Source organism: Schistocerca cancellata, chromosome 1, assembly GCF_023864275.1.
Source record: "Schistocerca cancellata isolate TAMUIC-IGC-003103 chromosome 1, iqSchCanc2.1, whole genome shotgun sequence".
Classification (NCBI taxonomy): Eukaryota; Metazoa; Arthropoda; class Insecta; order Orthoptera; family Acrididae; genus Schistocerca; species Schistocerca cancellata.
Window position 1 is genome coordinate 794302779 of NC_064626.1, and position 16387 is coordinate 794319165.

The following is a 16387-nucleotide window of genomic DNA, read 5'->3' on the forward strand; positions in this document are numbered from 1 at the left end:
CCCAATCTTCTTACTTCCCTCCTTTTGCACTAACCCCCCACCCTCCATCTAACTTCCTGAAAGCACCTAGCTGCCCCCCCTCTCCACATCGTCCCTGCATGCTCCCAGGAGCACTTTACCATCTCCCACCCCCCGTACCACATCCCCCCCCCTCTCCCCCGCAATACACATGTGACCCTACTCACAATCAAATCTTCCGCACTGTCTCCCTCCATCCACTCCTCCTTCATTTATTGGTGTGTGTGTGTGTGTGTGTGTGTGTGTGTGTTATTTGACTTGTGCTGAAAACACTTTACGCCATTTTACACAAAAAAATCACTGACACTACTGTGTAGTAGAGAGCAAAAGGTTGGTTGGTTTTGGGTATAAAGGGACCAAACTGCAAGGTCATCAGTCCCTTTTTCCTGATGCAAGCAAGGCTAAACATACAAAAACACCCAAAGCATGTTTGAGAAAGTAAAAGGGGGGAAAAGGAATGGAGAACCACACCTACAAAGAAAATGAATGGAATAGAAAGAAAGAAAGAAAGAAAGAAAGAAAGAAACGGGGAAAACATATACCACAAGGAAAAGTAGAAGAAAGTATTAAAACCTTAGAGCAGATGGTCTGTGCTGACGGATCACAAGAATAAAAGAGGATTAGCCAGCCACTGCAACACATTGAAATGTTCACCCCAAAAAGACAAGGCAAGATGAACACGTGTAGTGAAAAGACAACCACCAAGACAAACAAATGCAAAGAAAGGGCGACAGAGTTAAAATAGAGGGAGCGGGGTGGCCTCGGAGAGAAGACTAAATGCCCACCCTTAGTGACATTGAGGTGGGTCCTCGCGACCGAGAAGGTAACCGTGCATTAACCACGTGTGGCCAATGCAGAGCTGGCAGAAAAGCACAGAGGCCCTACAAGATGCCCGCATGGAGGACTTCCACACATTTGTAGTCTCTTTAATGGTACGCAGTTTGTTGTGCATACTGAGATTATGCCATTCCGTCTCCCACAGCTGAAAAACCTTGCGGCTGTTTCCATGTAGCCTGTTTGGCCAGTCTGTCGGCAAGTTCATTTCTTGGGATTCTGACATGGCTGGGGTTCCACACAAACACCACAGAACGACTGGATTATTCCAGGGCTTAGATGGACTCCTGGATGGTTGCTACCAAAGGATGACTGGGGTACCACTGGTCAATAGCTTGTAGGCTGCTCAAGAAGTCAGTACAGAGAATAAACGACTCGCCAGGGCATGAGAGGATGCACTCAAGAGCACAAGAAATGGCTGCTAGCTCTGATGTGAAAACGCTGCAGTCATCTGGCAAGGAGTGCTGTTCAATATGTCCTCCATGAACATACGCGAAGCCAACATGACCATCAGCCATCTAGCTATGGCCCCAGTACATGTCAAGAAACGAGAGGAAGTGACAGTGGAGAGCCGCAGAGTTAACTGAGTCCTTAGGATGATATGAAAGGTCCAGGTGAAGCTTTGGCCTACGTGTACACCATGGAGGTGTACATGAATGGACCTCAAATATAGGTGGTAAACGCAAGGATTCCACATCCGACAGAAGTGATGGGATGTGAACCACAAGTGTAAGCCCTGACCTGGGCCAGCGATGCGGGAGATGAACAGCCATGGGTGAGAAAAGGGGACGGTAATTCGGATGCTCAGGAGAACTGCAAATGTGTGCAACATAACTGGTGGGTAGTTGTGCATGCCTAACCTTCAATGAAGGGACTCCGGCCTCTACCAGGACACTGGTCACAGGACTTGCCTGAAAAGCTCCTACTGCCAGTCGAACACCACAGTGGTGCACTGGATCGAATAAATGCATCGCTGAGGGCACTGCCGAACCATAAACCAGACTCCCATGGTGAAGGCGGGATTGAACAAGGGCTCTGTAGAGCTGCAGCAGCATAGAGCGATCTGCTTCCCAGTTTGTGTTGCTCAGGCAGCGGAGGGCATTGAGGTGCTGCCGGTACTTCTGCTTCAGCTGACGAAGATGAGGAATCCACGTCAACTGGACGTCAAAAACCAGTCCTAAGAATCAATATGTCTCCACTACAGTGAGGGATCATCATTAAGGTAAAGTTCTGGTTCCGGACGAATGGTAAGACGCCGACAGAAGTGCGTGACACACAACTTCGCGGCTGAAAACTGGAAGCTGTGAGCTAGAGCCATGACAGCACCTTGTGGATGGCTCCATGTAGGGGCCACTCAGCAACATCAGTCCTGGAGGAGCAATACATCTACATACAGAGAAGGTGAGACGGACAGCTGCTGCTAGACCATTAATAGCCACTAAAAGTAGAGATACACTCAATACAGAGCCCTGCGGGACCCCGTTCTCCTGTATATGGGGGAACTATGGGAGGCACCAACTTGGACACAGAAGATACGGAGCAATAGGAAATTTTGGATAAAAATCAGGAGCAGGCCCTGAAGACCCCAATCATATAATGTGGCAAAGATATGTCACCAGGTCATGTAAGCTTTTCATAAATCAAAAAACACGGCAACCAGGTGTTGGCGTCTGGAAAAGGCTGTTCAGATGGCAGACTTGAGGGAAACTAGGTTATTGGTGGCAGAGTGCCCCTGGCGGAAACTGCCCTGACATGGAGCCAGTAGGCCACGACTCCAGGACCCATACATTCTAACAGCTCACAAAGAACATTGGTGAGGCTGATGGGCCGATAGCTATCCACATCAAGTGGGTATCTGCTGGGTCTGAGCACTAGAATGATGGTGCTCTCCTGCCATTGTGATGGAAAGACGCCACTGCACCAGATTGAAAATGACGAGGAGATGTCACTTGTAGTCGGACGAGAGATATTTGACGATCTGACTGTGGATCCGATCTGGCCCAGGAGCTGTGTCGGAGTAATGTGCAAGGGCACTGAGGAGCTCTCACTCTATAAATGGAGCATTATAAGGTTCACTGTGACCTTCAGTGAACGGAAGGGATTTCCTTTCCCTCCACCGTTTGAGAGTGCAAAAGGCTGGGGGATAATTCTCTGATGCGGAGGCCTGAGCACAGTGCTCAGTAAAGTGTTCGGCAATTGTGTTTGCGTCGGTAGATAACACGCCACTGATATTAATCCCAGTGACAGCTCCAGTTTCTGGTACCCACAAACACGTCTGATCTTTGTCCAGACATGGGAAGGTGATGTATAGCTCCCAACAGTCGAGACATACCTCTCCCAACATTCCTGTTTCCATCTTTCTATAAGCTGATGTACGTTGGCATGGAGCCATTTAAAAGCTACTGGGTCCTCTAGGAAAGGGTGTCATTTATGTCGCTGTAGAGTTCGCTGACACTCTTTAACGGCCTCAGCAATCTCCAGAAACCACCAAGGTACTGAAATTCGCCACGGGCCCCTGAAAGAATGAGGGATCGCGTTTCCTGCCACAGAAACAATCGTTCTAGTAACCACACCAATGGTACCACTTGGGGGAGATTCAGCGGTGACAGCAGAGGTGAAAACTTCCCAGTCTGCCTTGCTTAAAGCCCATCTTAGAAGATGTCCAGGGGGATGGTGCTGGGGGAGTGACAGGAAGATGGGAAAATCATCATGGGCTCTCCAGTGGACAGATGGGAGAAGTCCTGGGCTGCAGAGGGATAAATCAATGGCTGAGTAAGTGCCATGAACCACACTGAATGTATGGTGGCCACAATATTTAAGAGGCAGAGGTCGAGTTGAGACAGTAAGGTTTTGACATCTCTACCTCGGCCAGTAAGCACGCTGCCACCCCACAAGGGGTTATGGACATCAAAATCTCCCAAAAATAGGAAAGGTTTAGTGAGTTGATGAATCAATGCAGCCAATGTGTTCAGGTGCACTGCACCATCTGGAGGAAGGTATATATTGCAGTCAGTTATTTCCTGTGTCGCCCTTATCCTGACACTTCAAGAAGGGTTTGAAGGGGAACAGGTTCACTGCATACTGTGTTGAGGACAGACACGAACTCTACCTGACACACTATTATATTCGCTAGTTCTTGTAATATCCCCTATAGCCGCAGAGGGCAGCGGTTTGCATTGCCGGGAACCAGGTTTCCTGGAGGGCAATGCAGAAAGCAGGTGTAAAGCTCAATATTTGCAGAAGCTCAGCCAGGTGGTGGAAAAAACCACAGCAATTCCACTGGAGGATGACGCTATCATGAGTCTGGGAAGGCATGAAGCATGCAAGGAAGGAGGTTATGCCTCAGGGTCACCTCCTGCCACCGACTGAGTATTTGTATCCATTCCTATTGTGGATGAGGCATCAGTGAGATGCAGGTCCTCAAGGGATGCCAAGATCTCCACCTCATCCTCAGATGCAGAACTGATAGGGAGCGGTGGTGCTGCTGGGGGCACCGGAGGGTCCTTTTTCTCAGCAGACTTCTTTGTTTGCTTACCCTTTCACGTCTCTTTATGGGCCTGCTGGGAGCACTTCTCTGAAGTAGCTTCAGGCATGGAGGAAGATCGTGAAGCTCTTCAACTAGCAGCTTTTGGCTGCCACTGGTGAGTATCTGCTGTGGCATTAGTGGAGACATTGGGAGAGAGGGTCCCAAGGGACGACCCCTTCCACACAAGAGGAGCCGGAGGAGGCTGTTGCTTCTCCGGCTGCTTCCCCCTGCATTTGGAGGGAGGGAGGGAGGGGGGGAGGGGGGGGGGCCCTTGCTCCCAAAGTAGGTACCCTGCGAGAACAGAAGGAGATTTTCCCCCTACCACCAAGGGGGCAGATGTATTCTGGCGGCCCAGATGGCCCACTGTTCGTGGCACAGAATGTGGCACGACTGGTACATGTGCGACAACAACAGTAATGTAGCTGCAGCATATGCAGATGTCAACCGAACGGAGTGTAATCGTTCAAACTTAAGTTAAGCTCTTGGTAAGTCAACCAGTTCAGGGTCTTGTACTCCATGATTTTCCACTCCTTTTGGAGTACTGTGCAGTCTGGTGAGCAGGGAGTGCTTCTCTCCACAGTTGATACAAACGAAAGGAGGTGCACATGGAGTATCTGAATGCAGTGGATGTCGCAGTCTTGGCATGTGGCACTGAAAGTGCAGCGGAAGACATGTGCCCGAATTTCCAGCACTTAAAGCACCACATAGGGGGAGGGACGTATGGTTTAACGTCACAGCAGTAAACCATCACCTTGGCCTTTTCATTGAATCACCCTCAAAGGCCAAGATGAAGGCACCAGTAGCAACCCTGTTGTCTTTGGATCCCCTGTAAACACACCGGATTAAATGAACACCCCACTGTTCTAGATTGGCGTGGAGCTTGTAGTCAGACTGCAACAGGAGGTCGTGAGGGAAAATAATCCCCTGGACCATGTTGAGGCTTTTAAGGGGATTGGTGTGGAGCTCGTAGTCAGACTGCAACAGGAGGTCATGAGGGAAAATAATCCCCTGGACCATGTTGTGGCTTTTAAGGGGATTGACAGAAACAGGAATAACACCCAGCCGGTCACAAGTAAGTAACGCCCGGGACTGGGCTGGGGATGCTGTCTGAATCAAGACTGCACCACTTCTCATCTCGGACAGCGCTGTCACTTCCCCAAACTTATCCTCAAGATGTTCAACAAAAAATTGAGGTTTTGTAGGTAGAAAGGAGTCCCCACGCATTCTGCAACAGACTAAATACTGAGGCGAAAATGGCTCTCTTCTTTCTGTAGCCCTACGTTCCTCCCATAGTGTAGCAAGGGAGGGAAACGATTTAGGAGCATACCTGTCAGCATTGTAATCAATTTTGCCCTTCTTAGAGACTGCTGGCACTGTACGGTCACCAGCAAGAGATGACTTAGTCCGCTACATTGCGGGTCATCCACCCTATGCCACCACCCACTCTGATCAGGGGCTCTCCCCATGGGCACCACACAGCCACAGCAAAGGCCACATGGCATAATGGCCATTGGCGGGAGTCCTGATGCCCCAGGAAAACAGGCATCTACTCCTTGGCATATGTGGGGAGTTTACAGCTCAGGCATCAGCAGTGCCAGCCCTGCGTTGACAGGGGGCTACCACCAAATGGGTACATGACGGCTCCACTACAACGGACTGGCTACCATGCTGGATATTGGGCACAGGGAAATCCAATATTGTTATGGGAGCAAAAGAGGACAGGAGACAAAGGAAGAAGAGGACATATGCCGGAAAGTGTCCTCGCCCATATAGCTGAACTGCAGGTGGAGATGCAAAGCCATGACGACAAGAGGTTCAGGAGATTGAATCTAAGGGCACTATGGATAACTCGTGCACCATGTAAGGCATCCTTCCCCATATGGCCCGCACTTCTGTAGAATTTGGAAACTGGTAGGTCAAACCATAAAATGGGACCTGAACTGATAAGGCTGAAAAGTGTGAGACTCCTTTTAGTCGCCTCTTACGATAGACAGAAATACCTCAGGCCTATTCTAACTGCCGGATCTGCAGGGGGGAGAGCAGAAGAAAGTACAACAATTAAAGTACTACTTTACATTTGGCCTGATGCTTACATTCAGCAAATTTGAATAACATTATGTTATCTCCAGAAATTTCACTTTTAACAAAAGAAAGAAAGGGCATGACTATTAAGGGTCGATTGTATAAAGCAGCTGATCTTAAGACAAGCACAGAGAAAGTATGTAGGGAAGCAGCCTACTCACGCCGTATAAAATTCACATCAGTCTTTCCATTGTGTGCCAGCCAGTCCACTGTAACTAGCTCTGACGTCATAAACGTTGCGCAATATTTTAAAATGAAGTAAATAACCTGAAACGTTTCTAGCATGTCAGGAGTAATACAAAATCAATATATGTTGGCTATCAGTTCAATAACTTCAACCATTTTCGAAATTTGGATGTTTTTCTGTAAAAATCATTGGCGCAACAGAAAAGAGCTGGAAACTTAAAAATTTATATTTAGATTCCTTTTTCATAATAATTTAGTAGAAACAGTATTCTGGATCTCACAAATTAAAATTTTAGTTGAAATTCATGATTTTCTGGTTTTCGTCTTAGAAATTAAGGAAACAAGATAGATTAAGTAGGCGAATAAATAAAGCAAGGATGTTTAAATTTAAGTAGAAGGGAGATCCACTATAACCATAAAGATGTGAGAAGTTTCAATTGAATAACTATAAAACTATAGCAATAGCTTGTCTCCAAAGAGCAAGTTCAGAGCTCGTCTACTGCGTGTAGTGTAATTAAATTAATTCTCCCGCCCAAAATATTTGACTTAGCCACGTCAGACTTATTATGATTACTTACCTGTGTGCCGATTGCACATTTAAATTGAGAGCTTCATCGGCCATCAGCAAAGGAAGCAATGATTTATTCAATAACTTAAAGTGATGCATTACTAGCCCAGCAGATAGTTGGGAGAGCGGATTTGATCAGGTGTTCCCTTAGCCATCCGCATCGTGGCTTTAAATGTAAGAACGCTGCATGAGAAAGGAAGGCCCCAGTTCTCTCCAGACACTGATTAGCGCACCACCTGTGCCGGGAGTCACGTCGGTATCATTGCTATAAACAGCTTCGGATGCAGTAATAAGTTACTCGGGATACGTGTAACCATGAAATTGTTTTCGAGTGAAGTGTTAATTCTGGGATGACATTAATGATCTATCTTCAGTTTGCGTATGTCGTATTTTCACGTGCCGCCGCAGGACAGACATTCTACCATTATTTAGCGTGGCGTTTGATGAACATTATCATCAAATTATGGCGAGCATTCACTTAAACATTTAATTTGAAAAGTTCTAGTTGCATCAGCGCATTAACTCTGAACTGCTCTGGTAGTTGGATTGTGTGGATTCTTTTTGGTCTGTGACTTTCAGAATATAGTGAGCATTTTAGAAAGAATAGTTTTTGATTATGAATCCCAGACAATCTCCTAATTCCTCAGAGCTATAAATGTATTTCTCAGATGAAGTGGGCACTAGGAATTCTAATTACAGCCTTCACGTTTTGCTAGTCACTTTCTGGTTGCCATTATTGTAGTTAGAGAGCCAGTGTTGAGAACAGCAAACAACAGCATAAATACAAAACATTTATCACAATTATTTCCACAAGTACTCTTATCAAGATGAACTCTGATATCTGCATTGCATAAAATTTAATTTCAAATTTTATTGCTGTGAACTAGAATCATCTATGACACGAAATTTCAAGGATCAAGGCAAGTTCAACTGCAATCATCAGTTCATAACCTAGTGACATTACAAAACTACAGTTTTGTTCTAACCATATACATGTTGAAAAGAAGCAAATACTAAAGAACTTGACATTAATGCAAAACATATGTAAATAAGCCTACTCCCACACTGCTGAAGTTCAAAATAATCTTTTCGGTCTATAAAGTTAGGTTAAGGAAATTATCGGCTACGTAATGAGTGTCATGCTAGCTGCTCAAGACAGTTTTCAGAAAATGTGTTCAAAAGTGTTTCGCATTACTCTCCCCCCCCCCCTCCCTCCCCCCCACAATGAATCCATAGGCATCCGAGTCTATAACTGGTAGGTTAAGTCACCTCTAGTTAGTACTGCATGATCTGGGTACTTGCGCACTATCAACCATAGACTTTCTTTGAATGACTCTAGAAATGTCATAGCAGATTCAGATGGCTAGTAAAAACATCCAGCAATTAACTTAGTTTCACCTACACCTGTTATAGGTGACCAGATAGCTTCACTGTTGTACTCCACTTCAACCTGAATAGAGACAATATTTTTGTCAACTGCAATGAACACTTCCCCTCCTGTGGCCTCTAATCTGTCTTTCCGATATACGTTCCATAACCGGCTAAATATCGCAGAGCTTTCCACTTCCGGTTTCAGCCAGCTCTGGGTCCCAAGAATAATTTTAGCATGCGAGCTTTCCTGGGGAGCAGTAATCTCGGGAACTTTTTTTACGAATACTTTGACGGTTATTCTGAAAAAAAGTTTGACAGTTGAAGTGTCTACTCTAAACATGGTCTGACTTCCTTTGCTACATATCGATTAGCGAGTGTTCATCTGAGTACATCAGACTACCGTTAGCCTAAAAAACCTTCATGTGCACTCCACAAGTACTCTGCTACCAGAGTAGTTGCTTCCTCTGTGTAGTGCACTCCTGACCTATCAATGGGAGTCCTACAAACCCCCACCCAATGATGCAGGTCTAGAAATCTGCAGCCAAGACCGTCACAGAGTCCATTTGAAACATTCTGAGCATGTATTCCATCTCTAATTACTTAGATGTCGGGAGGATGTTAAAGCCCTACCTACCTACCTACCTACCTACCTACCTACCTACCTACCTACCTACCTACCTACCTGCTTTCTTTCTTTCTTTCTTTCTTTCTAGGTTGAGCAACGTTCTTCCGTAAGTTGAATCTTACAATTTCTCTTCCAAAAATATGCTGCTCGGGACCTTTGATATGGTCGTGGGTTATTTTAGGTCCTCATGAAAAAATTAAAAATTATTATCTGTTGAAGAGAGAATCCATGCTTTGAGGATTATTTTGGAAAGAAAAGCTATTCCTTTTCCTTCATGTGATATTCGATATAACAGTTGTGTTTTTTTTTTATTATTTATTTTTTTATTACAATATAAACTACAAAGATGCAAGTATACTTTTTGTCCTGCCCAGATGGTTTTATGTAAAGCTATGACATATTTTTTATTTACTTATTTATTATTTTAACAATTCTTATGCTACTGAGCAGATAAACACAAAACATCACATAGTTTGGATGATAAATAAAGAAATGGTCCTTTATCTCCAAAATATTAGCACATGTTTCACGCCATCACATTGTCAAGAATGACAGAACTTTCAAACTTTGACATGCCATAAAATGGAAACAGCACCTGCCACTCCTTTCACATCTGGCAATGTTTGTTAATTTGCAAAATGCTGAGTTGTTGAAGTTTATGATTGAAAGTAAAAATATGAGACAGTATTAGTTAGGAGAAGAGTTTACGAAGAAATTTCAATGCCACCACAAAATGAATCAGAAGTGACGTTGCAATGAAGGCAGTGTTTATTAACAACATATTTGCATAAAAACAGTTGAAAAATTGAAAAAGATTTACGAAGGGTCTGAAATCCAATTTTCTTTTCATATCTTTAGCTCTAGTTCTTCACTATGTACTTTAAATATTATCAATCTCCATGTTTTGCAAACAAGCACTTGCTTTTATTTAATGATTGTATTCAAGGCACTTTAATCTCCTTTTCTAAAACTGGTATTTCACATTGAGAACAATTTTGTGTGTGTGTGTTTGGCCCCATAGGCCCTATCACAGAATCCCAGCTTGCATGTTGCTCATTTGCCTATCAATAGAGGTTACATTCAGTTCAGAACACATGAAGTACCACTGTCACAGCTATCTTACATTACCATTCTTACCAGCTCAATGTGAACACACTCTCCTTCATCTTAATTTTCACTGTCATCAACAAGGACAACAACATTTTCGTTTGAAGTTACAATTGTCTACTCATTTACTGATATTGACAATGAAATGCAACCTTCAGAGTTATTTCAATTTTTTAAGAACACGGAACGAACAACGACATAATGAGTAACATCATACACTATCTTTTAAACAGCAAATTTGTCTCAAAAAATTAATCCGAGCATATTAATATGTACAGGGTTATTACAAATGATTGAAGCGATTTCACAGCTCTACAATAACTTTATTATTTGAGATATTTTCACAATGCTTTGCACACACATACAAAAACTCAAAAAGTTTTTTAGGCATTCACAAATGTTCGGTATGTGCCCCTTTAGTGATTCGGCAGACATCAAGCCGATAATCAAGTTCCTCCCACACTCGGCGCAGCATGTCCCGATATCAATGAGTTCGAAAGCATCGTTGATGCGAGCTCGCAGTTCTGGCACGTTTCTTGGTAGAGGAGGTTTAAACACTGAATCTTTCACATAACCCCACAGAAAGAAATCGCATGGGGTTAAGTCGGGAGAGCTTGGAGGCCATGACATGAATTGCTGATCATGAGCTCCACAACGACCGATCCATCGGTTTTCCAATCTCCTGTTTAAGAAATGCCAAACATCATGATGGAAGTGCGGTGGAGCACCATCCTGTTGAAAGATGAAGTCGGCGCTGTCGGTCTCCTGTTGTGGCATGAGCCAATTTTCCAGCATGTCCAGATACACGTGTCCTGTAACGTTTTTTTCGTAGAAGAAAAAGGGGCCGTAAACTTTAAACAGTGAGATTGCACAAAACACGTTAACTTTTGGTGAATTGCGAATTTGCTGCACGAATGCGTGAGGATTCTCTACCGCCCAGATTCGCACATTGTGTCTGTTCACTTCACCACTAAGAAAAAATGTTGCTTCATCAGTGAAAGCAAGTTTCGCACTGAACGCATCCTCTTCCATGAGCTGTTGCAACCGTGCCGAAAATTCAAAGCGTTTGACTTTGTCATCAGGTGTCATGGCTTGTAGCAATTGTAAACGGTAAAGCTTCTGCTTTAGCCTTTTCCGTAAGATTTTCCAAACCGTCAGCTGTGGTACGTTTAGCTCCCTGCTTGCTTTATTCGTCGACTTCCGCGGGCTACGCGTGAAACTTGCCCGCACGCGTTCAACCGTTTCTTCACTCCCTGCAGGCTGACCCGTTGATTTCCCCCTACAGAGGCATCCAGAAGCTTTAAACTACGCATACCATCGCCGAATGGAGTTAGCAGTTGGTGGATCTTTGTTGAACGTCGTCCTGAAGTGTCGTTGCACTGTTATGACTGACTGATGTGAGTGCATTTCAAGCACGACATACGCTTTCTCGGCTCCTGTCGCCATTTTGTCTCACTGCGCTCTCGAGAGCTCTGGCGGCAGAAACCTGAAGTGCGGCTTCAGCCGAACTAAACTTTATGAGTTTTTCTACGTATCTGTAGTGTGTCGTGACCATATGTCCATGAATGGAGCTACGGTGAATTTAAGAAATCGCTTCAATCATTTGTAATAGCCCTGTATATAAGCCATCATGTGTAGATTCGGAATGAAAATCCTCATCAGTATCACAACAGTTGGAAATAACAAAAAATTGTTGCTTCAGGGCTGCAATCAGCTACTGTCCACTTACTGTAACAGCAGGCCTGACAAATTATTGCCTCTAGTTTCATGGAATTCAGCCTTGAAAAGTTTTGACAAGTGTTTTTGGGTGATTTTACTTACTACATGTAATTACTTAAAGATGAAATGTAATATAAGGGGCACTCAAAAAGAAACGAGTTGGAGGCATAATTACAGAAACATGTTAGAAGTATTGACCCTTGCTGTTGAGACACTTGCCCTATTGTGACACAAGGCGGTGAGTGGGTGTCTCATAAAATTCCCGGAGCTGCAATGTTAAGCAGTTCCACACATACAGCTGGACGTTGTCATCCAAGGTGAATTGTTTGCCCCTCAGAGCCTTTTTAAGCGGACCAAAAATGGCATAATCACAGGGAGAAAGGCCCAGACTGTGTGGAGGGTGGACAAGAGCCTCCCATTTGAATTTCTGTAGGAGCGCCGCGACTGTGTTGGCCGTATGAGGCTTTGCATTGTCGTGGAGCACAATAACCCCACAGGTGAGACTGCCTAGTTTTGATTTGATCGCTTGGCGAAGGGTAGTCAATGTTTAAGAGTAATGCTGGGCATTCACCGTTGTCCCGTGCTACAGGAAGTGAATCAGAAGGGGGCCATTTTTGGTCACCTTAAAAAGGCTCTAAGGGGCAAACTATTCACCTCGGACGACGACGTCCAGCTTTACATACGGAACTGGTTAACATCACAGCCCTGGGAATTTTATGAGACAGCCATTCACCACCTTGTGTCACAGTGGGACAAGCGTCTCAACAATGAGCGTCAATACTTCTAAGATACAGGTACTGGTTTCTGTAATTATGCCTCCAGCTTGTTGCTTTTTGAATGCCACTTATAATTGTAAAGGGTTGCACGAAATTATATCTTGTCATGTGTGAATGCTTTCTTTGTTCTTTTCTCTACATTGTCATAACAAGTTTTCAAATTTTTCTAGTTATGATTTGTCCCCATGTCCTGTGAGTTAAAGTTAATGGCAACTTCTTAGCACATCTTTTCTTTGTTGGCCATAGTAACTTCATCAGTCCTTCTTCTTCTTCTTCTTCTTCTTCTTCTTCTTCTTCTTCTTCTTCTTCTTTTTTTCTGACTTTGTATGGATTCAACATATCGAACATTTTCAACTGTAGATTAGTTTCTGCTTATTTTCCTCCATCTTTACACCAAGACAATGTGAATAATATATACTGTGAAACTAAAATGCACAGTTAGTATCTGCAGCCAAAGCTCCATAACTGTTTTGATAGCTAATTTTAATTGTGTTGCAAAGTGTGTTTCATGCTAATTTAGATCATCTCGTTCAGTTGATCCAAGTTTAGAGTTCCACAACAGAGTGGATTCCTGAACTTAAGTTCAATTTATGAACTAAGGCCAAAAGTGAACCCCCATCACCAATGTTTATATAAAATCAGCCAACTGTTTCATAATTAAATCTTTTAGATCATTAACAACAAATTATACTATTTACCCCTTAAAAACTCACCAATGAGCCACTGGAGGACAGCAACACTCTTTTTAGGTGGTTCAGATACGTGGTTCGCGAGCATCCAGAAGACAACAGTTTGTATGTGTTCTTTCTGCACAATTGTCTCTGGCACAACACAATGCAGAAGTTTCTGGAAACGCTTTATAGCTGTGCATAGAAAACAGTACAGTTACTAAGAATGTACTTCTCAAACATAACATTATAACAATTTCATATAATTATTCTACAAAAAACAGTGTCTTTATTTTTGTTTTAACCATACATGCTGCAACATTCATGCGCTACCTTTAGTAGATTTTTACTCATTATTCTATCTCTAGTATTGTCGAGAGTAGTTTCCTGCTGTTAGTTTTATATGTACCATACTTTGCACAGCCTGTCAAGGCTTCTGATTCTGTTTTCTTGTTTACTATAACATTAGACATGTTAAAACACTTATTTTGTTTGCTGCTGCTGTTTTAATAGTTACATAAGCATTTTATTTTATCATGAAAACACAAGGTTCCCGCTGTCAGCTTGTGTGTTATTGTAGCTAAAAATAAAACTGTAACAACAAATGTACTACAAAAAATACATTCTACCAGTAGCTGAAAACCAATAAACATTCCAGACAGGCAGATGAAATGGGCTAACAGTGGCAACTGACTAATTCACTAATAATTTTGTTTCTTATTCATGTTTGTCTATTTCTTTCATCTCTGTGCATTACTACAGCTATTCTACTAAGGTACATGAAACAAGTGACGAATGTTAGGGATAAGAAATGGTAACTTTGATTACGTCAGTGGCCCAAATTTCAAATTCTTTCATCTAACACAGAAAGAGACAGCTATAAGTAGACTGCATATATATATATATATATATATATATATATATATATATATATATATATATATATATATATATATATATATATATATATAAAGAAAAAATAAAAAGAAAAAAGAAAAAAGAAAAAAGAAAAAGAAAGAGGATCATTGTCAAATATCAAGAACACTTGATTATTGCTGAAAAGTAAGCACTACAACTAGCCATTAATGAAATGAAGATACATTGGAATAGCAGATATGGAGAAATGGGATATGGTATACCAGGAGTAGGCAGAGGGCTGTAGATAGGACACTGACAACATCTGCATCTACATCTACACTCCGCAAGTCATTGTGCCACTACTAGTTATTCCCTTTTCTGTTCCACATGCAAATAGAGTGAGGGAAATATGACTGCATATTTGCCTCCATAAGAACCCTAATTTCTCTTATCTTTGTGGACCTTATGCAACCTGTACATTGGCAGTAGTATGATAGCTCTGCAGGCAGCTTCTAATGCTGCTTCTCTAAATTTTATCAACAGTGTTTTGTGAAAAGAAAGTTGTCTTCCTTCCAGGAATTCCCACTTGAGTTCACAAAGCATCTCAGTAATATTTGTGTGTTGATTGAACCTACCTGTAACAATTCTAGCAGCAAGCCTCTGAATTCCATTGATGTCTTCCTTCAATCAACCCTGGTGCAGTTCCTAAACATTCAAGTAGTACTCAAGAATGGGTCACCCCAGTATTCTATACAAAGTCTCATTTATAGATGAGTTACACTTTCTCAAAATTCTCCCAATAAACCACAGCAGACCATTTGCCTTCACTACTGTCCTCACATGCTGATCCTATTTCATATCACTTTGCAACACTCACCTATATATTTAATCAACATGTGTGTCAAATAGGACACTACTAATGCTGCATTTGAACATTAAGAGTTGTTTTTCTGCTACTCACCTGTATTAATTTACATTTTTCTACATACAGAAAGCAAACTGTCATTTAGCACATCTACTAGAAATTTAGCACACCTACTAGAAATTCATCCAAGTCATCTTGTACCCCACTAGAATTACTCAACAATGACACCTTCCTGTGCACCACAGTGTCATTTGCACACAGTCGCAGATTCCTGCTAGCCCTGTCCGCCAGATCATTTATGTATTTAGAGAATAAGAGTAGTTCTACCACATTTCCCTGGAGTACTCCTCTGTCTCTGATGGACACTTTCCATTGAGGACAGTGTACTGGGTCTACAACGTAGGAAGTCTTTTGAGCCACTCATATATTTGAGAACCTATTCTGTATGCTTATACCTTTATTAATAGTCTCTCTCCAGCGGGACACAATATCAAATGCTTTCCAAAAATCTAGAAATACAGAATCTACTTGTTGCTCATCATCCAGGGTCCACAGTATGGCATGTGAGAAAAGGGCAAACTTGAGTTTCATATGTGAGATGCTTTCTAAACCCATGCTGACTTGTGGAAAGAAGCTTTTCAGGCTCATGGAAATTTATTATTCTCCAACTCAGAATATGTTCAAGAATTCAGCAGAAAACCAATATTAAGTACATTTGTCTGTAATTTTGGAAGTTTCTTCTTTTAGTCTACTTAAATACAGTCACCTGTACATTTTTCCAGTCATTTGCAACTTTGCACCAGGCCAGAGATTCGCAGTAAATACAAGCTAAGTAAAGTGGCCAATGCTGTAGAGTATGCTCTGTAAAACTGAACTGGGATTATATCTGGTCCTAGAGATTCAACTCTTTCAGTTGCTTCTCTATGCATGGTATACCCATTACTATGTCCTACTATGAGCCTATATGACAGTCAAATGAAGATATGTTTGCACAATCCGCCTGCATGGATGACTTATTAAATACGAAATTTAAAACTTCAGCTTTCGCTATGCCTTTTTCTACTGCTACATCAGACTGGATAGCGGCCTTCAACCCGCTTAGCGATTTTACATAAGATAAGAATTTTCCTGGCTTCATGGCAACATCTTTCATTAAGGTATGAAAGTGGAAGTTGCTTTACACT

General features: G+C 42.6%; 1 protein-coding gene across 3 annotated transcripts in view; it reads right to left on the reverse strand.

The window, feature by feature from the left end:
* LOC126187769 (centromere protein I-like) overlaps positions 1 to 16387 on the reverse strand; it is a 351829-nt gene that overhangs the window by 311250 nt on the left and 24192 nt on the right. For all 3 annotated transcript variants that reach the window (XM_049929046.1, XM_049929037.1, XM_049929054.1), the window contains exon 3: positions 13526 to 13675. In XM_049929046.1, the coding sequence (XP_049785003.1) occupies positions 13526 to 13675 (150 nt within the window). The remainder of the gene's footprint in view (positions 1 to 13525; positions 13676 to 16387) is intronic.